Source organism: Dermacentor andersoni, chromosome 3, assembly GCF_023375885.2.
Source record: "Dermacentor andersoni chromosome 3, qqDerAnde1_hic_scaffold, whole genome shotgun sequence".
In the NCBI taxonomy this organism is placed as follows: Eukaryota; Metazoa; Arthropoda; class Arachnida; order Ixodida; family Ixodidae; genus Dermacentor; species Dermacentor andersoni.
In genome coordinates, this window is record NC_092816.1 from 178,018,053 (window position 1) to 178,042,393 (window position 24,341).

Below are 24,341 nucleotides of genomic sequence, written 5' to 3' on the forward strand. Positions count from 1 at the left end.
GCATTGATGGTATTGTCACGTGGTAGTGATGCATAAAGATCACAGTAGCAATACTGTGAAAGACGAAACTAACTTTTATTGGGCGAACCTGTACCCACAAAAACAGGCTACACTTAAAGAACGGTGATAGCGGCGAACACAGTCGGCGATTGTCAACATCTGATCAGCGGGTTAAGCGCGTCGGCTTTTATGCATCAGTCGTCGAATGTTCCAGAGTAATCGCTGGGAGCCGCGTGTCTTCCAGAAAGGTCTGCATTATTCGCGTCGCGCATACGTGCAATCAGATTAGACAAGGTTCGGTCACAGACATAGGATGAATCCATCGATAGCATTCCAGAAACTTCCGATACACGCAGGCGCGTCCTGCGCTGTGTGATAACACATGTTAGGCGGTGAAACGTGGTCGCCCGATAAAGATAAACAAGTACACACGTCAGTATTAATTCCAAGTTGCTCCAGAGCACTGCCCCGGAATACAACTCCGTCATACTTACCCTTACTTTTACTAAATCAATTAAGCACAGTGCCCCACACATTGACTGGAAAACCGGTAAGGTGATCGCGCTTTCTAAATCGGCGAACCCACATAACCCGCCGAATTACAGACCTTGCAAAATCTTTGAACATATAATTTTCAGTCACCTTGCAAATTTTCTTGAACGAAATGCTTTTTTCGGCTGTTATGAACAGGGATTGAGGAAATCATATTATTGTGAAACACATCTATTAACTTTTGCTAATGACTTCCATGGCATTTTGTACTCGGGTTTTGCGACGGACTGTATATTTTTTAGACTTATCTCAAGCTTTCGGTAAAGTTAATCACCAACTACTTATCTATAGGCTAAGCCTTCTAAATATTGACCTTTTAATATTCAAATGAATGTGTAGGTTTCTGTCTAGTCGTACCTAATATGTAACTTTTAATGACAATGACTCACCAGAGGTACGAGTAAAATCGGGTGTACCTCAAGGCTCTGTGCTGGCGCCTCTATTTTCCCTCTTTTATAATGATGACGCGCCTAATCAAATCACCAGTTTTGTTTGCTTATTTGCCGACGATTGCGCAGTTTACAGAAAGATAACTAATGATTCTGATATAGTTTCATTGAATCAGATTTAGATAACGTAACGACATGGTACTCTCGCTTGCACATGAATCTTAACGCCTCAAGATGAACATTCATGAGAATCTCACTTAAAGAAGTAACTTTTCCTAATTACTACCTTAACAACATCTCACTCGAATCAGTACCATGTTAAACGTACCTTAGAATGCACATTACAAATAATCTCTCATGGAAGGGACATATTGAACATATTACATCCAAAGGTTATCCCGTGCTGGACTACCTGAAGCGCACTTTCCCGCTGGCACCTCCTTCTCCAAAGCAACAGCTATATGTCACCTACATTCGAGCTAATCTAGATTACGCACCATCCATATAGGACCCTCATCAATTAACACTATTTAACACCTTAGAAGCTGTACGGAATCGTTCCGTTCGTTTTATTCTTAACAATTACCAGCGCACAGCAAGCGTAAGTAGCATGAAACTTGCCCTCAATATCTCCTTTCCAAACGCAGAAAAACGGCTCGCGTTTGTTTGTTCAATACAATATACCATTCAATTCCCACGCTCAAATCACGCTATATCGAGCCAGGCTCTTTTACTTTGGCACACTTGGACCATCGCCATAAAGTGAACATCCCATCCTACAGAACGTCTGACTATGGTAACTCGCCTCATCGAAAAGCATGCCAGGACAGAAATCACCTACCGGATCCACTAGTCTGTATTACTAACACCAACGATTTCCGTAAGGCACTTACTGACGTTATCTAGTATACCTTGAAACATAGCTTCGCTCCACGTGTAAGTATATTAATTTATACGTATAGAGCAGCTCTATTTTTTTCTGACAAGTAGTGTTTATAAGTTATTTCCATTGTACTACCTACCTAATCTGAAAACAGTATAATTTGTATTATGATTTATTTTCTATCAATATGTGCTTATCTTCTCACTCTAACTTTGGCTATATACAACATGCACTTCTATTTCGTCTGGATTAAGCGTCTGTATTATATTGTGTCTTTTTTTTATGATATGCTTATTGTGTAGCCTTAACTTGCGTTATTTTCACATTGCACTATGCACTGTTGTCTGATCATTGTGTTTTTATTCTTTGTACAGTTACCTGTATCTATTAGCCCTTCACTTTTGTAAGGCTTCATGTAAGCCCTGACGGTACTATAAATAAATAAATAAAGAAGTAAATAAATAAATAAACAAGCAACCTACTTCCACTCCGCCATCACCGTTCGCCTTGCACTGTTCAGCCACCGTGTCCAAAGCGGTTGCGTTCCTCGCAGTGATCGAAAGTGAGCAGCCAAGGCTGGCGAAGTGCAAAGCAGTTGCCTCGCCGATTCCAGAAGATGCACCTGCAATGCGACAGAACAAAAAGAGTCAGAGGCGTTCTGAAAGCTGAACTGTGCCAGAAGCAAAGGTAGGAGTAGTAATATTGTATTATTTTCCTTTCGAACATATTTATATGGCAGAATAGTACACAGAAAGAGGTACCAGAGTATACTGCAGAAAGGGGTGCTTTTGTTATGAAACATATGAATGTGTGTCAAGTCGTTAAAAAGTACCTAATTGCCAAGCAAATACATTCGATTCAATCGTATTCGCCTTCCGTTTGGAAAGCTAGTGCAATATGTTGCGATGAGTTTACTAGGAAGTAGATGAATACGATTGAATAGCGTGAAACTTGGCGAGTAGGTACTTATGTCTGTGTCCTGTTTCCATTTTTCTCCTTGTGCCTCGCTATAAGCATCTTTTATAACAGCTATTTATCAAACTTCTTTAGAATACCCTCTTCAACGCAAGTTTTTGTCCAAGACGTGGGGACCGTCTTGAGAAGCACCTGAACAGATTCGCCGACCTTGAATATTGGACTTGAGAGTTTATATTCGCGAGCTTGAAATTAGGTGCACTTGGGCTATATAAGTTCCAGGTGACGAGGCAATCGCGTGCTGTGTTGTCGCTAGCGTCCTCAAAAGTGCTTCGAGAAAAATTGGTGCCGCTACACGTAGACATATAATAACCAGCTATAAGCAACAGTGACACTGATTAAATAGGACAGCCTTGGTATAACATTTATTGAATTGCGTGCTCACGTGACACAGCCCCAGGACATAGCTCTGAGACACTTGTGCCTCCTCACAGAGGGACCGCGATGTTTCAAGGATTACGAGAGTGCAAGGTTGTGGCGGGTAATGGCGACCTACATCGTTGATGTCACCTCGGGGTCGCGAATTTATTCTTTCTTAACTTTATCGGTATGACTACCCTCTCTCTCTGCGGTCGATTCCTGTATGTCATGCGATGTTTGGTCGTGGAAGATAGTGCAGCTTTCCACTGGCACATAGTCATGCCGAACATTTTGAGGTACTGTGCGTTTTATTTGAAGTTTCAAGACATATTTAGGTCACAAAAGCTACAGGTATGCAATAAAAATCGGGAAAATATTCAATCATCTAGTCACAAGTTCACCATTGCGTGCATCATGCTTCTTCTACATCTTTTTTACCACTGAAATGACTAAGTTTCGCTAAGTATTTAAAAAAGAAGGTAACCAACTGTGCAGCCAAAATTCTTTATTGTTATCTCATATCGTCTGCAGGCTTTCTTAAAAGTTTATACGTGTTATTTGAAAGACCCTGAGGAAAGCAGACATTGAGCAAGTGCACTTTCAGGCTGGCCGACTGATGGGCGATTTCACAAAAAGGGTAGGCAAGAAGCAGGCTGGAGACAAGTCTGTGGGGGAGTATGGTATAGGCTATAGGAATAGCAGGGGAGAGTTATTAGTAGAGTTTGCAGAAGTGAATAATTTGCGGATAATGAATACCTTCTTCCGCAAGCGGGATAAGCGAAAATGGACGTCGAGGAGGCCAAATGGCGAGACTAGAAATGAAATAGTCTTCATACTTTGCGCTAACTCTGGCATCATAGAAGATGTGGACGTGCTCGGCAAGGTGCGCTGCAGTGACCATAGGATGGTAAGATGTCGAATTAGCCTATGCTTGAGGAGGAAACGGAAGAAACTGCCACGTAAGAAACCGTTCAATGAGTTAGTGGTAAGAGGGAAAATAGAGCAATTCCGGATCACGCTACAGAACAGGTATTCAGCTTTAATGCAGGAGGAGGACCTTAGTGCGTATCATATTGACCGCAAATAAAGACGGGGACAGAGGGAGAGAACACATAAACAGCACGGGCGGCAACTTTCAACTTCTTTATTTGCGGTCAATATGATATGCAGTAAATACCAACTAGGCCAAAGTGAAATTCTTCTGAGCACCATAGTGTTGAAGCAATGAAAGACAACCTTATGGGCATCATTAAGGAGTGTGCCATAAAAGTCAGTGGTAACGTCATCAGACAGGATACTGGTAAGCTATCGCAGGATACGAAAGATCTGATTAAGAAACGCCAATATATGAAAGCCTCTAACCCTACAGCTAAAATAGAACTGGCAGAACTTTCCAAGTTATTCAACAAGCAAAAGACAGCTTACATAAGGAAGTATAAGATAGAGAGAATCTCAGGAACGAAGGAAGCCTAAAAGCAATGAGGAAGAAACTAGGAATTGGCAAGAATCCGGTTTATGCGTTAAGAGGAAGCTTTAGCTAGGGTGCTCCTATCTAAATACATGTAAAAGGAGAATTCGTTTTTCTCGGCAACCACTGCACCAAATTTGATGGGGTTTGCTGCATTTAAAAGAAAAGCTTAAAATCTAGTGACTGTTGGTTTCGAATTTTCGATTTAGGTCGTCAAATTTTTATAAAAATTTGGCAAAAATCGCAAATTTTCATATAACGAAACTATCAAGTTTACAACTCCGTAACTCAGCAAGAAAAAATGATATCGCAATTCTGTGAATTGTACCTGATAGCACATCTAAAGCGGACAAAATTGATATGTTACACATGAACCTCAAAAAAATGGAGTAATGTGTAATTACAACTTTTGCAGAACCTTCGTAAACAATGTAACAAATTCACCTAAGATGTAAACTGACATATCAAATTTGTCCGCTTTGAATGGTCTAATGGATGCCGTTTACAGAATTGCGATATCTGTTCTTGATGCAGAGCTATTAGCTTGTAAACTTCGTGCTTCTATTTTTTTCAAACGTCTGAATTTTTGAAAATCCTTTTAACAAAATTCAAGCCCTAAATCAAAATTCCGCTTCCAACAGTCACTAGAATTTAACTTTCTCTCTCAAATGCAATAAATTTCATTAAAATCGGTCCAGGGGTTATCTCAGAAAAACGTTTTTGCGTTTTTACATGTATTTGAATAGGCCGCGTCGGAGTTGGGCCCGAGCTAAAGCTTCCTCTTAAGAGACAAAGTCGGCAATATCATTACTAATATGGATGAGATAGTTCAAGTGGCTGAGGAGTTCTATAGATATTTATACAGTACCAGTGGCACCCACGACGCTAATGGGAGAGAGAATAGTCTAGATGAATTTGAAGTCCCACAAGTAACACCGGAAGAAGTAAAGAAAGCCTTGGGAGCTATGCAGAGGGGGAAGGCAGTTGGGGAGGAACATGTTGCAGCAGATTCGCTGAAGGACGGTGGGCAGATTGTCCTGGAAAAACTGGCCACCCTGTATACGCAATGCCTCACGACCTCGGGCCTTGCGGAATCTTGAAAGAACGCCAACATAATCTTAATCCATAAGAAAGGGGACATCAAAGATTTGAAAAATTATAGACCGATCAGCCTACTTTCCGTGGTGTACAAAGTATTTACTAAGGTAATCGTAAATAGAATCAGGAACGCCTTAGACTTTTGCCAACCAAAGGACCAGGTAGGATTTCGTAAAGGGTACTCAACAATAGACCATATTAACACTATCAATCACGTAATAGAGAAATGGGCGAAATATAACCAACCTTTATATACAGCTTTCATTAATTACTAGAATTGTGAGAAGTCAGTCGATACCTCAGCAGTCATGCAGGCACTGCGGAATCAGCGTGTAGACGAGCCGTATGTAAAAATACTGAAATATATCTATAGCGGCTCCACAGCCACCATAGTCTTCCATAATGAAAGCAACAAAATCCCAATAAAGAAGGGCGTCAGGCAAGGAGATACGATCTCTGCAATGCTATTCACAGCGTGTACACAGGAGGTATTCAGAGACCTGGATTAGGAAGAATTGGGGATAAGAGTTAATGGACAATACCTTAGCAACTAGCGATTCGCTGATAATATCTCCTTGCTTTGTAACTCAGGGGACCAATTGCAATACATGCTCAGTGACTTGGGCAGGCAAAGCAGAAGGGTTGGTCTAAAAATTGATTTGCAGAAAACTAAAGTAAAGTTTAACAGTCTCGGAAGAGAACAGCAGTTTACGATAGGTGGCGAGGCACTGGAAGGGGTAAGGGTCAGACAGACAGACAAAGAACTTTATTAATGGTCCTGAGGAACCGGCGTTAGGGTACCTCCCTTTTCAGGGAGTACCCGTAGCCGTCGCGGGCCGCACCCACGTCGGGGTCGGAAGATCGTGGTCCTCCGCCCTGTCGCAGGCCCTCTGGACAGCCCGTAGTTGCTCTGAGAGGTCGCCGCCCTTAAGGGCTGCCTCCCAGTCGGTTAGAGTGGTTAGCGATGAGCTGCGTAACGCAGGGCATTGCCAGAGCATATGGGACAAGGAGCAGTACGCCTCCCCACAGTCTGGACAGTGGGGTTCTACATTAGGCGCGAAGTGACTGAATCTGCCCCTGGAGGGAAATGACCCCGTTTGAAGCATGCGAAACGCCGACGATTGTGGTCTATTAAGTTTAGGGTGTGGTAGCGGAAAGGCCCGCCGAGCAAGTTGATAATGTGTCAAGATTTCATGGAAGGTGAGAAGCGAATCCCTGTACAGCCCTAAGTCGCCGCCCGTGAGTCCACCTGAACCGCCGCGGTGTGTAAGACCTCGCGCACAGTCATGGGCCAACTCATTGGCGTTAACAAGCTCAGAGTGTACATTGATTCCCATATAGGCCGGTAACCATTTGATACTATGAAAACCAGCAGCCCCCTCGCTGCCGAGGATGGCCGCCGCCTCCTTTGAGATCGAGCCGGAGGCGAAAGCTCGGGCTGCCGATCTGGAGTCTGTAAAGATATTGGAACGTAGAGGGTCCTTCAGTGCTATAGCTATAGCAACCTGCTCGGCTACTGTTGAAGAAACCTTCCGCACGGATGCTGAATTAATCAGAGTGCCATTGGAGTCAACCGAAACTACGGCATAGTGATCAGAGCACTCGTACTGGGCGGCGTCAACGAAACATGCCAGATTCGGAGTGGCAGCAGCCGCTTTTAACAGGGAACGAGCCCTGGCTACCCGGCGCCCTACATTGTATTGAGGGTGGACGTTACGTGGCATGGGATCTACCTTGAACGTATCTCGGACCATGGGTGATAGGGTCACGTTGCGCTCCGTGATTTCCTGGTGACCGCATCCAACGGATTCGAGGATGCGTCTCCCCGCTCGCGATGATGATAGTCGAATTATTTGAGCCACTCGTTGGGCCTCGATCACCTCTGATAGGGTGTTGTGCATGCCAAGTTGCATGAGACGCGCGGTGCTGGTAGTGAGTGGTAAACCCAGCACGCGCTTGATGCTTTTGCGCATGAGGGCGTCGATTTTGGCCTCATCCCGTTTAGACCAGCGCAACGCGGAGGCTACATAGTTAACGTGGCTCATCAGAAACGCGTGGTAGAGTCTGAGTAGATTGCTCTCGCTTAAACCCCCTCTGCGGTTCGAGACCCTGAGGATAAGCCGAAGCATATTCTCCGTCTTCGAAGTAATGCGGGCTATAGTCTGTGAGTTGCCTCCGCGAGATTCCAGCAAGAGTCCGAGGACCCTGATGGTATCCACTCTGTGAATTTGTTGTCCGTCCCTCGTATAGAGGGCTATGGGAACTTGATCTAAGGGTGTGGAGCACCTAACCCCCCGTCGGGTGGGCCTATACAATAGAAGTTCGGACTTGGTTGGTGACAGACTCAGGCCCGTGTCTAGTAGGAAGTGTTCTGTGATGTCGAGCGCCTCTTGGAGCGCACTCTCAACTGCAGCGTCAGACCCTCCCATGCACCACACGGTAATATCATCCGCGTAGAGGGCGTGACCCGTTCCTCTTACTGTGGCCAGTCTGTCCGAGAGGCCCTTCATGGCGATGTTAAACAGTAGGGGAGAGATGACCGCCCCTTGCGGGGTGCCTCTCGCTCCCAATGTAAATTCCTTCGATTTGGTTTGCCCTATTTTGACAGTGGCCTTGCGATCCCTGAGGAAGGAGCTAACGTACGCATGGAATCGTGGCCCCAGGCCCAGATCTGAGATGGCGTCTAGTACGAACCGGTGCGAGATGTTATCAAAAGCCTTGGACAAGTCTAGAGCAAGGATGCCCCGAGTGTCTCTAGTGTCGACATCAATGATTTGCCTCTTTATAAGTAACATGACGTCCTGTGTGGAGAGTGCCGGCCGAAAGCCGACCATGTTGTGAGGGAATAACTCATTATTTTCTATATGCCTAGATATACGGTTGTAAATGACATGTTCGGCCACCTTACCCACGCAGGACGTGAGCGAGATGGGCCGCATGTTCTCCGGCGCAAGAGGTTTGCCTGGTTTCGGGATGAGCACCACTGAGGCTGTCTTCCAGGAGTCGGGGACTAGGCCCGTTTCCCAAATTTTATTGACCTCCCCGGTGAGCAGCGCAACTGATTGTTCGTCCAAGTTCCGGAGGAGCTTATTGGAGATGCCATCCGGGCCCGGTGCAGAGCGACCGTTGAGCGTTTGCAGCACCTCCCAGATTTCGGATTCCGTGAAGGGGGCGTCGAGCTCCCCCACCGCTCCCCCCTGATAACAAGGATAATCCCCGTCACCGGAGTGGCCCAGCGGAAGATACTTTTCGGCCAACTCTTGCAAGAGGACGTGTTCAAATACGCCCGCCGCCTTTTGAATATGAACTATGCGATCGATGGCTAGTCTCTGATTGCTTTTGGTTTGCGAATCGTCGAGTAAGTGTTTGAGCAGGTTCCATTTGCCCCCCGTTCTCATCTGCCCATCAACCGAGGAGCACACTTCATTCCATTGTTGTTTGGACAGTTCGATGGAATGAGTTTGAATTGTACGATTGAGCTCCGCAATTTTCTTGCGAAGCCGGCGGTGGAGTCTGTGCGTTCTCCAGCGGCGCAGGATGAAGTTTTTGGCTTCTAGGAGGTGCGCAAGGCGCGCGTCCATACGATCTATCTTTAGGTCGGTCTTAACCACCTTGGTCGCAGCTTGTACGTCCTTCTGTAGTCTTGCGAACAGACTATCGAGATTATCGTAGTCGGTCTGGTCCGCCTTCCGTATTTTCCGGAAGGCATCCCAATCCGTCACTTTAAATTCCCTGGTAGGGGCTGTGCTAATCGTTAGGGTAATCTCCACAATGAAGTGGTCGCTGCCCAGGTTCTCTTGCAAATTTTGCCATCCTGCTCCGGGGGCGTTCTTGACGAACGCCAGGTCCGGAGTGGTGTCTCGGACTACCGACGTGCCGGTTCGCGTCGGGTATTGAGCATCCGTAATCAATTCCAGTGAGCAGTCAGCAACTGCCTGGACAAGGAGATTGCCCTTGGTGGATTGGCGGGGGTATCCCCAGGCATTGTGGGGGGCATTGAAGTCACCCGCTATCACTATGGGGGCTCCCTTGCTCAGGGCCACCGCCTTTGTCATGATCGTGGCGAATGCCTGCCGTTGATCCGACGGCGAGCTGTATATGTTTAAAAGGAAGACACTGCTCTTAAGCCAATTGTTAGGGATAATTTCGACCATAATGATTTCCGCCCTAGTTTTGCCAATTGGTAATTTGTGTACTTGAAAGGAGCACTTCCGTGCGACCAAGGTTGCTAAACCCCGCTTTCCTTCCTCCCGTATCGATACAACCCGGTATCCCGGAAAGGTGGGCGCGTCATCGAGAGTTTCTTGTAAAAGAATTACGTGTGGTTTGACCGCCTGTGCCGAAACGAATTGCTGCAGCGGAGCTTTGCGCCGTTGGAAACTGGCACAGTTCCACTGCCACACAACCAACTTATTGGGATTGACCGCCATGGTGATTGCCTTGGATTGGCCATTCCACCGTCTTGTTGACGGGGACGGCGCTTGCGGGTAAAGGTGCCCGACGGGGCTCCCTCGAAGGCTGTCTAGCCGTAGCTAACGCGGCCTGTGCACTTTCCAGGGACGCCATCCTTTTAAGGAGGACAGTCACGCTTTCAGCGAGCTGCTGAATTGCCCGCTGCATGCTTTCTAAGTCTTTGTTATTGGACTCGGTCTCCATAGAGTCAGCGTCCCCCTCTGGGGGCGCGGCCCTACGTTTACCCGAGCGCGCCTGTGGCTCCCCTGAGGGGGGCACCTGTTGCTTCTCGACTTGCGAGGGGTACGACTTACGGAAAGACTCAAAGTCGGCCCTCATCTGCTGCATTTCTGCTTTGAGTCGAGCGTTCTCTTGCATGAGTTGAGCGACTCTGGGATCAACTTTATGCTCCGGCAATGCTACCTGCGTTACCTTTGAAGCCGGCGTCGTCTGCTTCGACTTGACACGATCGGCCCAGGTTGGCGTTTCCTGGATCCGAACCCGGGAGTTAGAGCGCCCTCGGGAACGAGAGCGCCCTCTGGAGAGGCTGCGTTGTCGACCAGAGGGCGTGACGGAGCGCTCCCTCCTGGGGGCTCCCGCCGCGCTGGAGCCACGTGGCCTGTTCTCCTTGGCCAGCTGTTGCTGCTGGTGCTTGTTGTTGGCGCGCTTACGGCGCCGTCGGCGTCTGCGTACGACGTATGGGACTTGAAAGCGCTGCTTACACGTTTTGTCCGCCGTAAGATGCGGGCCTCCGCAAAGGGCGCACTTCGGCGAACACTGGTGGTCATCGGGTGGTGAGCTTAGCCCGCAGCCCCGGCAATCCTCATTGGTGGGGTTGGGGCAGACGTCCGCGCGATGTCCCAAGCCGCCACACGCGTAGCACACCTCGGTTTGGCGTTTGTAGAGCGTGCAGCGCAAAAGGCTGACGCCGCACATGACATAGTTAGGCACTTTCATGCCGTTGAAGAGGACAACCACTGTGGTGGTGGTCTTAATTCGTTTGACTTCCAGAGCCTTCGGGTTACGGTGGTTGACGATCATGCGCTGGAGTTGGGCCTCACTGATGTCTGCGTCGACCCCTCGTATGACCCCTTTGCAGGTGTTGTCTGGGGCCGCTATGTATGCGGCCACTTTGTACAGTCCTTCGCTTATGCGGACTTGCTGGATTCCTGCATAAGCGGCGGCGTTCTTCTTCTCCGGGGTGGATACGACGAGAACGTTTTGAGTGAAATTAGGGCAGATTACGTCGCCCTCAGTTTCTGTGGGAGCTAGTGCAGCCGCCATGGCCAAGGCTTGAGCCAGCTTGATTTGGCTTATCTTCTTGACGTCAAGCCCGCCCCTTGGGCGGACAATAATTCGTATGTGCTCCCTAGGTAGTCTGGGGAGCCTCGACGAGGCTGCGAGACGTTGCAACACGCCTTGCGGGGCAGCCGTGCGGCAGCCACCCTTCGAGCCCACGTGAGCTCTCTTGCTCGTTGAAACTGGTGTTTCTTGCCGGGCTTTCTTGTTCTTGCCCAACGCTGTCGTCCAGCCTGGGCTGTTGGCTTCTTCGGAGGAGATTTCCTCTCCTACCACCATTTCTACTTCGGGCATAATGCCCCTCTTCGTCGGGTTAGGCCTAAGCCTACCCGCGCCTAGCGTCGCCGCGGCGTGGTCTACACAAAAAGTTCCACGGTTTCCGCGCAAAGGCCACTCACCGAAGGAAGTCCTCAGAAGAAACCGTGTCGAATGGCGTGCATTTCCGCGGTAGGTGACACAAAAAGCAGACCGAAAATATTTACGAAAGCGGGAGCCGATCTTTCCACGTCCGCACTAGTCGGCGCCTTCCAGGGGTAAGGGTATACATCTACTTAGGGCAGGTAGTGACGGCGGATCTGGATCATGAGACTGAAATAATCAGAAGTATAAGAATAGGCTGGGGTGCGTTTGGCAGGCATTCCCAGATCATGCAGAGCAGGTTTCCATTATTCCTGAAGAGAAAAGTATATAACAGATGTGTCTTACCAGTACTCACCTACGTGGCAGAAACCTGGAGGCTTACGAAAAGGGTTCTACTTATGTTGAGGACGACGCAACGAGCAATGGAAAGAATGATGGGTGTAACGTTAAGGGGGATAAGAAGAGAGCAGATTGGGTGAGGGAAAAAACGCGAGTTAATGAAACTTTAGCCGAAATCAAGAAAAAGAAATGGGCATGGGCAGGGCATGTAAGGAGGAGGCAAGATAACTGATGGACATAAAGGATTATCGACTTGATTCGAAGAGAAGGGAAGCGCAGCAGGAGGCGGCGGAAAGTTAGGTGGGCGGATGAGATTAAGGAGTTTGCAGGGACTACATGGCCACAATATAGCCAGGTTGATGATAATGATGATGATGACTTTCAGGCTGCCGTCAGAGCACATAAGGCACAGATAATGAGGTGCCGTTTATCGGCCAATATCTTGCCCCGGTGGCCGGTCTTCAATAATACAAAACGAGGAGCGATGTTTATTCGACATATAACGTGAAGGCGTGCCGTACTTACTTTTAATATCTCGTGACGAAGCATAGTTAAGACGGCGTGCATAATGAGCGGTTGTCTTTGTGTATACTAAAGCACACCGAAAAAGCTCTCTTTATCGGCCAAGAAACGCTATGGCAAAATTATCAAAGCTTGCATTACAGAACACAGCTAAGAGGAAGCGCTTCTCGTATGAAAACTCAGCCCATCTACGATTCCGTGCAGCTGTTCCGAAAACCATTGCTCGAGAGGCGAAAGACAAAAAAATGACAGAGAAATAATTTTCACTGCTACATCAAAAGTGCAGTTAGCGCCGATACCAACCTACTCTGCTGCAATTACGCATGTTTGTCAAACACTCTAGAGCGCCCCCATCAATGTAATTTCGCAATCTCTCCGTTTTCGGCTTAGCACACTTTTATAGTCACTGAATACTGAATAATAGAAGATTCTCATTGAATGACGCGGAGGCTTTCAGAAACAGCCATGATATAGGTAAAAATAGCAGGAGTGGATGCTCAAACAAGAAAGGACATTTTGTAAATTGAGAAGTCACATACCAGTTATGAGTGCAACTTTGCCACGCATATTGGGCATTGCGACGACGTTCAGCAGGTCGACAACCGCAACAGTTGGTTCGAACGTGCAGGAGTTTCTCTGCAGGCGCACACTTTGTTGGCGAGCAGGTGCGTCCGCTATGAGGATGCCCCCTTTTATAGAGGAAAACGTTTGCTTGATGTCTCGCCACCTGGGATTGAAATCAGAAAGCTTTGCGCTTGTTCCAAAAAGGGGAGAAAAAAAGAAAATGGTTTTTCTAATGATGGCAAAGCTTTTAGCGCAATTAAAAAAAGGCAGGGACGTGACAAAGGCACAGGACATATTATTTGGCTATACTCCCTGCACGTGCTGTGATTAAAACCGGCTTCAGCTTTCAACCTGATCTTTTACTATCTTTAGCGTTTAGCCTTGTTTCTCCTTGGTCAGGCCACCTTCTAGCACGTTTCACAATGAACTTCATTGAAGTTATAGTACGCACACAGAAGCGCACGCACACACTGCATCCTACAAGGCTTCGACAGGATGTGTATAACATTGGAGCCATGGAGGAAATGAATAGCACACCAGAGTGCAATTTTACTATTCTGATAAAGGCGGCTTCAGGACATTTACGCAGCTCCTTATCCGTTTTTTATTTTTTCAACTCTGCAGAGTTGGTTTCCGTTTCAAAGTTGTTATTGAATGTTCACGCAAATAAATTTATTTTCCCGCGCAGTAGAACATGACGACGCTTGAGAAGGAGAATTTGTTACACTTAGGTCATCGCGCAGCAAATGCTCCAGACATGTGCATCGGCCGCCTCGGCTTTTCTTTGTTTTATTTTAAATCGTATCGCTATTTATTTTCTTGGAGAGAGTAGTTATCGAAAATAATTTGTTGCTGTAAAGGGTTTTCTCATGTGCCGCGCTTTCAAAATTGTCTGATGATATAGGAACGGAGTCAGGAGAAAAATCCCATAAAAGTTGTTTCGCTGTTATACGCATATACGCAGCACAACATTGCCCTTTGATACTTCGCAGAATTCTACAATATGTTATCGCGCCTACTTGAAACTTGAGTATGGAAGCTCTCCTTAAGAGTTCCCGATTTGGAGAAAAAGCTGTCAAATTGATGCATTCTAATCTTGGAACAGCACCATTTGTTGGTTTATTGTAATGACTTCATTGAACTGGTCTGTCGATCTCTCTTACTGCAACTAATTTACTTCCTGAAAAAGAAGTTACTACAAAAAAAAAAAATTATTTTTAGCCGACCTACTTTACCACAGAAGTTGGAGCTGCTGGGGTAACGGATGGGTTTGCAAGCATGTAGCATTGAATGTTGTTCTCACTCGTGCAAGTATAGCATTCTGATAGACCAGATAAGCAGGGAAGAAAATATACTCCAGATACTCATCTGACCACCCCCTTCAGAATCATGCAGACTTCACACACAATGATAGTTGGTGCATCTCGACCAGGGACGCGCAGTGAACTTGGGCGATGAATGCGTCCCTGAAACCGTGAGGAAGTACTGGCCACAAGCACCCTGAACCTACCAGCACCCTGGACCATTGCTCTGCGAAGAGCAATGGTCACTGGTCAATGGTCAATGGTCAAAGGTCGTGGCCACTTTGTTGTCTGCGTCAGGAACGCTACGGGTACGCTCCACCCACCGGCCGCGCTATACAATGGCAGCAAACGAAAGTAACGACGACTGTGAGCAGCGCCACGTATATAATGGTTGGTTTCCGGGTTGTGCGGGGCACTGAGCTTTTTCTCCGGATAGAAATATAACCAATGGTCGACTCTTTGACGAAGGAGGTCATGCCTATCGAGGTTTCAGGCCCCTGCATTCCTCGAAACACGGATAAATGCGCCGTCCAAAAGCCAAACATCACACACACGTACCGGCACGCGCCCACGCTTCTTGCGTTTGCCATGACTCTGGAACAATGGCGGTTTGAACCTACAAGACGTGCGCCAGCAAGCGCCCACTTGGCCCTCGGTATGGGCTCATCCGCGACGCGTCAACTGCGTGCCATCCTGTTGGTACATGCTCCATGGTTGGTGTATTGACGAAAAAAAAAAAATGTTTTGAATCCATAGCCACAATCTTTGTTTACATGCATGTGACAGTGGGAAATCGCGTCCCCGGTACGCTTTCACCTGAGCGATTGTTGAGGTATTCATTACGAACGCACGCTGGTTCACTTTGTTGCTAATTAAGAGAGCGGTAATTATCGGAGCTGCAAGCCATCGTGGTCCTGCTAAAGTGCAAGTCGCGATGGCTGGCTTCAATTGCCACCTGCCAAAGGCCACACTAGAACTTTACACGAGCCATGGTGGCAACCCTCTTCCTGCATTCAAGCTCAGATAAGCGGGAAGTACTGTACTGAATGACCGACTACGTTAGCCGACAATTACGACTCACGCTAAGATTTCTAGAAGTTTCGGCAATGTGCGTTCTCAAAAAAGCTCGGACGAGTGTTAGCGTAACAAAGAGAGGAATCCAGAATAATCATATTGCTTATGCTAGGCAAAAAGTGATTTTGGTATAAGAGATCTCATTAAATCCAGTCCATTTTTTTTGTTCACGCCCTATTGCCTTTATACTTTGCCTTCATACATAGTCACTTTACATATGGCCTTACTAAGTGGGGAAATACATATAACTGTCACCTTTCGTCCGTACAGCAGATTCAGAAGCAGGCCATTGACATTATTACCGACAGTTCGTTTTACTCTAATGGTGCTCTGCTCCTTCAGGCTAGTTTCATTCTTCCTATACCTGGCTTGCTTAAAATTCATTTGCTTATAACTCTATTTGAGTTACTTAACAAACAGCTCGCGTTTCAACTAATGGATTCTAGGTTGCTCACAAATACAAATAGCGCTAGATTTGTCCATGATCACAAGTTCCTATTACCTTAATGCAGCACGAATTATGGCGAGCTGACTTCCTCCTTCTCAGCGATTCAACTGTAGAATGACTTACCCCATGCTCTTACATCATCATCATCGTTGCATGCATTCAAATATGAACTTAAAAACTTCATTTTCTATAACTAGTTGTCCTGATTAACTTACTTTGTATACAAAGTCTGTACTTAATTTATTAAATAGGTCATAACCATTTTGATTGGGAATGTGCGAATTGTTCTTTTTAAATGTAGGACTTCTTGTATAAAAATCGAATGTATTCCTTTTCACTACTTCATTCACTATTACATACCTATATAATGCATAACTTTACACTGCTGTATTAATTATTAATTTTGTACCAATCTTGTTAACCGAGGGTCCCGCTGCACGCCTTTGACTTTGGGACCATCGCCCGTATACTATTAACAGACAGCTATATATCTTGAAAGAATATTAAACTGAAACCGAAGCTTCATAATGCAGCGCTGCCCAACTAGATGTCATATGTATTGGCACACGTACTGGTCTGCAATTCCGTATTTGTCATTGTCTTTTTGATCTAGCAGCGATAGTGCCGTTTACTCAAAGCGTTTGCAGAAAGGTGTTCAATACTTGCAGCGCGTGTAAATAACAAGAAAAATGGAACCCGACAAAAGGCAGAGTGGTCTGCTGTAAATGACCAGCGTTCGTCTTATCTTCATGCCTTTTTGTCTCTTTTTTTACATGGGGGCGAAGCGCGAAAACGCCCGGGTACTTAAATTTAGGTGCATGGTTAAGAACCCCTGGTCGTCCAAGTTATTCCAGAGTCCTACACTTCGGCGTGCCCCATAATCAAATCGTTTTTCTGTCACCTAAAAGTGCTTCGCTTTCTTGTCTTTGATGAAATCACTGTAATTTTTCCATAGTAAGCTTCCAATAATTAATTGAATCTATAGTTTCTCAAGTAGTAAATGTATCTGAGCACATCCTATTTTTTATTCTGGAGGACATGCAGGGTTACATTCACCAGAAAGGATTTCGACAGATCTGCGATTGATTGCTAGAAGAAAATCTGATCTGAGAAGCACTTGGAATACTTGGTGATGAATCAGATGGTGAGGCTTCTCTTGCGAATGTGATACTTCCCCATTGACAACGTTTTCAGCGAAGCGAAAACTGCATCTATTGCGGCCCTCTAATCCACCGCACACTAGACGCGCATGGCGTGTCAGCATAGCTGCAGGACGACGAATGTGCCAGTGCGCCTTGAGTGTCTCTGCGTCGTTAACTTTTAACATTCGTTAATAACCTATTTAAAAAAAAAAACAAATCGGCATTATTGAGTAACTTGAACAAACACATGGAAAACATGTCTGAATTAGGGATAGTGCAGCTCTAGCTTTTTCCGGTGCTGTCTTTTACGTAGAGAAAGTTAGATAACCAACTTCCCCTTGAAAGCCTTGCGTGGCTGCGACGTGGTGAAAGAAATTCAGCAAAATGTGGCGTCTAAGATGAAGCCGAATGCACAGAGTCGTCTTGAAATATCACATCTTCCTCGTACGCGTGTGGCAGCCTTGGAGATCTTCGAGCTGTAATTTGCAGGATATTGCAGGTGCTTCTTGGAGTTCCGCTAGTTTAATACTAGAGTCGTAAGGGCCCCGAAGTCGCAGAAAATCTAGTGTTGGCGTCGAGAGAGGTGTGCGTGAGCGCAGATTGCCTTGTATATTTAGGCGTACATTGCAAAGCACAGTTGAGTGAAGATACATTAATTGATTTCGGTAGGGCGAACTTGTGCCCGACATACAGATAAGCGAGAGTCTCACTACAAGGTACACAGCCTTGTCTTGTCTTGTCTTGTGTCCCAGACAATGGCGCATACCCACTATGGGGGATTGGCCAAGAAGCAGGCGGTTTTTCGTATGCTTAGTAGTAAAGCCAAACTAGATTTAAATTGTGGAGCATGAGACTAGAACTGTAATTTAGACGTATGATGGAAACATTGTGAATTTTGATAAAATAAGTTAACGTAAATAAATGAAATAATAGAAAATATTGATAATTTTAGAAAGTCAGCAAGGTACTCTTTTTGTATCTCTAATAAAATTGTAAATTGCAAGAAAAGCATCCCTGTGGCTTGATCCCAGTGAGGTCGCACCAAAAGAAAGAATGGTTGGTGAGCTTAGCGATAGCCGAAGTTTGGTGAATGAGTGTACTAATAATTTTCTTTGTCTTATAAAGCGGCGGCAGGAGAGAAAATAATGTTCGATCGTTTCAGGTGCACTGCAAAAAGAACATAGAGGGGACATAGCGAGACCAGACCTGTGTAAGTAAAAATTTAGAGGAGGTATACGGCATCTCAATTTTGTAAAAGAAACTTCCAATTGTCTTGAAGGACACCAATTATTATTCCATGGGAAGCCAAGATGGTGGAAATCAGAAGACGGTGTTAGTATGGATGTTGTAAAGTTTTGGGATATAGCGAAATTTCTATACCTAGCCGCGGTGACATAAGCTGATGTCGGCAAAACAGATATGATAGGGCCGTTGAGGGATGCTCGTGCGAGTGAATCGGCCATTTCATTCAAGTGTAACCCATGATGTCCCGGTACCCAAAGCAAACATACTTTCCGTAAGTACGGAGGTCCTTTTCGCAAGAGTTCCGCAGCTCTTCTTCTTCACTCGTCTTCCGCGCTGATGACACGTTCCTCCGATCGCACGTGCCTGTGAGCCCTTGTTGCCCGCTTCACTACCGCTATCCTTCGCAGGTAGCAGTAATCAACTGGACGGGCGCAGAAGGCATCTGGTGCGTATGATTTGAAGGCATCTTGTGTCATTGTGTCCCTTGCAAGAGAGCATCGGCCCTATTCTCATACAGAAGGCGATGGTTTCTGGGCTGTCACTCGCAAGCAGTTATTGTCTCTTGTAGTGTGGTTTCACTCGGGCGACATGAACGATTTCAGTTGGATGGCGCCTTCGTGATGAGGTTACTTGACCTTCTGGGGCAACTTTGTAATTGTAGGGACTAATTCGGTGAATTACCCTATACGTGCAAAAGTAACGACGAAGAAGCTTTTCGGATAGGCTGCGCATGCGTACGGGAGTCCACACCTATACTCTGTCTCCAGGTGCGCACAGGACGTCTCTTCGTCGCAAGTTGTATTGGTTCGCGTCGGTTTGCTGCTACTACTGAATTCGGTATCGCACCAGCTACCGTGCTTCTTCAGTTCTTTGTGTGAAGTAGCTGACGTCATGATCATTTCCGGAGTTTTCATCTAAAGGTAGCATTGCATCTAAGATTGTGGCGACAGTCCGGCCAAAAACGATTTGGAAAGATGCCATTTGAGTCATCGCTTGCAGATCGCCATTACAGGCGAAGGTTGCGTACGGTAATATCCTTTCCGATGTTCCGTGCTCCATGTTCCCGTATATAGACAACATATCAGTTAGCGTTTTGTTGAGTCGTTCAGTCAGTCCATCTGCCTGCGGGTGATATGGGGCGGTTTTTCGGTGACAGGTGCGCGTCAGTTTCATGATGTACTGTGTCAGATTTGCAGCATATATGGTTCCTCAGTCTGTGATGGGAACTTTAGGAGCGCCTTGCCGTAGTACTATGTTAGTGACAAACAAATTAGCTACTTCACTGGCCGTTCCTTTGACAAAAGACCCTGTCTCGGCATATAGAATTAGGTAGTCAGTTGCAACTACAATATGATGCTTTCCCGATGATGATGTGGGAAAGCGGTCAAATAAGCTCACTTCTACTTGTGCGAATGGAGTTTCCGTTGGCTGTTGTGGGGATGCGCGACTCTCACGCATCCCCTGATATACTGTTTTCCCGCACGGCTCGCGTGGCCTGGCGCCCGCGGCGCTCGGAGTGGTACAAGCGCGGTGCGAGAGATGGCGCGACCGTCGAGCCGCGGCGGGGTTACTCGGGCGCCGAGGGACAAGGCGCTGCTCTTTCCCGGCGGGCCGGCGAACAGCGTGGACATTCCGCGCGCGCTGCGACCATGCTTCTGCGAGACCGCCTCGCGTGGCCGCCTTCGAACGCACGACCGTTGGCGTGACCGAACACGCGAACGACCAGGCGTTGGGATCCAGCATGGGGCGAACATATTCGCTCGCAATGCGGTCGCGGTAAGTCGGACTTCTAGATTTGTCGCGCGCCCATCGGCATGTTTTGGGGATAGCAACTCGGCTAGCAGGCATTGATCTATGAAAGGTGCAATAAATGCTCTTGTGACTGTTTGCACTACTGTGTTGTCGTTCCTTTGTTCCAAGAGTACGGAGCAGAACCCCCGTATCTCCCACATCTGGCGCCCAACGTGGGGCTCTTGGGGCATCGGACGATAATTTTAAGTGTTGCTTCGTTCAAGACCTTTGTTTGAACCGAAGCGTAGGCCTAGCGTGGATTTTGATCGCTAGCGTCGGCGGCGTGCTTTCTTGATCGAGGCGACGGTGGCTGTAGTGTGTTTGAACTTATCAACATGCTAAGCCTTTTCGCAAGTGTTTTTTTTAATGACATTCGTCAGTACGAGAGCCACGTGGTCTGCATCCTGGGAGAGCGAGGCTGAGCGCCCGCGGAGCAGTGGCAAGCCTGAAGCGAGTGAGTACGGAAGCCTCGTGGGTGGTCCGAATTTCTTATGTAAATAGCTTCTTCTATCTCTTTGACTCGGATGAAGTCGCGGCTCTGGGAGCCGGGTGGCCGCGGGCCACGGGTGCCACGACGGGCTGACTGGTATTGCGGCCTGGCACCGGGCGCTCCGACACCGTCTGGGACGGTGGGCGCCGTCAACTCGGATGCTGTGTGCACCGAGTGGAGTAGGACCACCTCACAGAGCTAACGTCTCCTCGCGGCTGCCGTTTTGCGCCCATTTTGGGTGTTGTTTTTGGATGCCGGTTGTTGTCAGGGTAGCGACGATTTAGGCCTAAGGCTTTACGAAGCTGCCTGTCGCACGTGGAGGGACACAACCTGGTGGACCGTGGCGTTGAGGCGTTGCAATTTGCTTCCCTCATTCTATTTAGCCTCGCACGAATTGAAATTACTCGTTCGGCTCAAGGAAGCGAGCTTCGTTCACGTGAACTTAGCATCTGAGTAGCTGCCCGATCTTTTGCTAGCCGAGTTGAACATCGTACCACGTGGGCGATGCGCATGCAGAATTCCTCTCCCTTGCACTACTGTAGTGTTTGCCGAGTGTGTTGAGTTTACGCAGCGTGATTGGAGTCACCCCTGGCTTGCTGTCACCTGCACATCGTCTGCGCTGCTGCCCCGGACTACGATCGAGTCACCCCGGGCGATGGTGAAGCTGTGGCCAGTTCGGCGCAGCGACTTCGGCGGCCTCCTGCATCCAGCTCACAACCCTCGGCGGCGGACAAAGGAGCCAGCGGTCACCGACAGCTACGGCGGCTCTTGCCAGCAGGGCGCGTCGGCGCGAGCGACGCTTGCTCGTACCGACTACTGCGTCGTCGTCTCCGGAGTCCTGGCCTGGGATCGTGCCGTCGAGTCGCAAAGCTGCTGCGGTGACCGGCGGACGCCAGCGGTGTACCCCAAGGACAGTCGGCTCGCATGTTATGGACAGCGTGTGGACATTTCCCCGGCGCGGCCACTGTTGCATGTACCACATTGTTCGCGAAGCACGTGTTGATGTTAGACTGTGTGAAATGTTTCGCCGGAATATGTAGTGATTTAAGGTAGGGGGGATGTGGGGATGCGAGACTCTCACGCATCCCCTGATATACTGTTTTCCCGCACGGCTCGCGTGGCCTGGCGCCCGCGGCGCTCGGAGTGGTACAAGAGCGGTGCGAGAGATGGCACGACCGTCGAGCCGCGGCGGGGTTACTCGGGCGCCGAGGGACAAGGCGCTGCTCTTTCCCGGCGGGCCGGCGAACAGCGTGGACATTCCGCGCGCGCTGCGACCATGCTTCTGCGAGACCGCCTCGCGTGGCCGCCTTCGAACGCACGACCGTTGGCGTGACCGAACACGCGAACGACCAGGCGTTGGGATCCAGCATGGGGCGAACATATTCGCTCGCAATGCGGTCGCGGTAATTCGGACTTCTAGATTTGTCGCGCGCCCATCGGCAAGTTTTGGGGATAGCAACTCGGCTAGCAGGCATTGATCTATGAAAGGTGCAATAAATGCCCTTGTGACTGTTTGAACTACTGTGTTGTCGTTCCTTTGTCCCAAGAGTATGGAGGAGAAACCCGTATCTCCCACACTGTATGGGTTGTACGAGACCTACTGGCTTCAATGATGTTGCTTTACGTATTTGGCAGTCCCGGCAGGTTCTTACGTAGTGTTGCACGGAATTCAATTACTTCGGCCAATAATCTGCTCACTCCTAAATGTCCTGCTGATGGGTCATCGTGGCATGCTTCCAATATCTTTAGTCGTAACTTTGAAGGTATGATGAGCAGAAATGTCTCTGCACTACGTTCAAAGTTTCTTTTGTACAGGACATTATTTCTCAGGACGAACGACGAGAAGCTGCGGACGAAAGGTCGTGGAACGTCGACAAGGGGTCCTTCTAGATAATGAATGAGCAGGTGTACCTCCACGTCAAATCGCTAATGCTGAGCCATTTGCGATTTTGTAACAGCTCGAAGGAACGGGGAATCCTGTCCTTTTTCAGCGTGTGTAGGTTCCGTGGATTCAATCGGTACACGTGACAAACAATCAGCATCACTGTGCTTGTGACGGGACTTGTACTCGACCGTTATATCGTATTCCTGCAGCCGCAGACTCCATCCTGCAAGCTGTCCAGATCTGTCTTTGAGATTCGACAGCCAGCACAACGAAACATGGTCGCTGACAGCTCGAAATGGTAGGTCATATTAGTATGGTCTTAATTTGCCGCTGGCCCGTATCATCGCAAGGTAATCTTTTTCTGTCGCTGTCGGTAGTTCAGCTTAGGCTACGAAAGTGTTAGACTAACATAGCCAACGACTCTTTCCTCTTAATTTTGCCACTGAATGCGGACGGCAGCAAGGCCTAAATCGCTTGCGTCTGCGTGAATATCAGTTTGGGATTTCTCGTCAAAATGAGCAAAAACTGGGTGGTCCTAAAGACCCTTTCCATGGGATGGGGGAGCTCATAGAATTCATTTTCCTGCTCATTCAACCAGATGAAATGCATGCCTTCTTTTTATAGCCGCGTTAGTTGTTCGGCGCTCCTTGAAAAATCTTTCAGTAGGCGCAGAGTCCTAAGAATCGCCTAACAGCTTTTGTGTCGGTTGGCTTTGCAAATTTTTCATCTGCCGCAGTCTTCTCAGGATCGAGGGGAATGCCTTCTCAACTGACGACACGGCCGAGGAAATGAAGCTCGCGAAAGCCGAAATAATATTTCTGCGATTATATAGTCAAACCTGCTGCTCTAATAGCTTTCATCCCAGCCCGCGGTCGTTCTACATGCTGCTCCAAGGTGGCAAAAAAAAAAACCACAACATTGTCAAGGTAAACGACACAGGTTTGCCATTTCAGATTGGTGAGCACATTGTCCATCATCCGCTGAAATGTGGCAGGTGTGGAACAAAGGCCGAACGGAAGCACTTTGAACTCGTATATTCCGTCTCACGTCACAAACGCCGTCTTTTCAGGATGTCGTTCGTCCACTTCTGTCTCCTAGTACCCACTTTTGAGGTCCAGGGAGCAAAAGAATTTGGCATCTCGTAATCTATCTAGAGTGTCATCTATTCTTGGAAGAGGATACACATCCCTATTGGTGACGGCGTTCAGCTATAGCTAATCAATGCAGAAGCGCAAGGTCGGGTCCTTTTTCCTTAGAAGTACCACAGGCGACGCCCACAGACTTGCTGATGGCTGAATTACGTCGTCTTCAAGAATTTCCTTAACTTGACTTTCGATGGCTTCTTTCTCTTTTGGTGACACTTGGCAGAGATATTAACCAACAGGTTTCCCTGATTCGCCGACAATCACCCGATGTTTGGCAATAGATGCGCGTCGGGCTTTGGAGGACATCGAAAACATTCCGCAAATTCTCACAAGTTTCTCTATTTGCTCCTTCTGTCTTGGCGATATGCCGGGTTCGATGCCGATGCTTGCTAGGCCAGAATCCACATCTAGGAAATTTGATGGTGAAATCTCTGGAATGCTCAGATCTGTAACTTGCACGAAGTTATTAAGGCTGGCCATAACGGTTCCCTTCCGCAACATGTTGCAGCTCATTTCCAAAATTAGTGAGGAACACGTTAGCTCATCCGCCACGCAG

At 47.6% G+C, this 24,341-nt stretch overlaps 1 protein-coding gene across 1 annotated transcript in view; it reads right to left on the minus strand.

Annotated features, from left to right (window-relative positions):
• The window catches only part of LOC126524669 (3-oxoacyl-[acyl-carrier-protein] reductase FabG-like), a 65,460-nt gene extending 52,125 nt beyond the window's left edge, over positions 1 to 13,335 (minus strand). Inside the window, exons 1-2 of the mRNA XM_055067304.2 lie at positions 13,237 to 13,335; positions 2,307 to 2,446 (exon numbers count right to left, since the gene is read on the minus strand). Coding sequence (XP_054923279.2) covers positions 2,307 to 2,446; positions 13,237 to 13,273 — 177 coding nt within the window. The 5' untranslated portion in view covers positions 13,274 to 13,335. The remainder of the gene's footprint in view (positions 1 to 2,306; positions 2,447 to 13,236) is intronic.
• Positions 13,336 to 24,341: the final 11,006 nt, after the last annotated feature.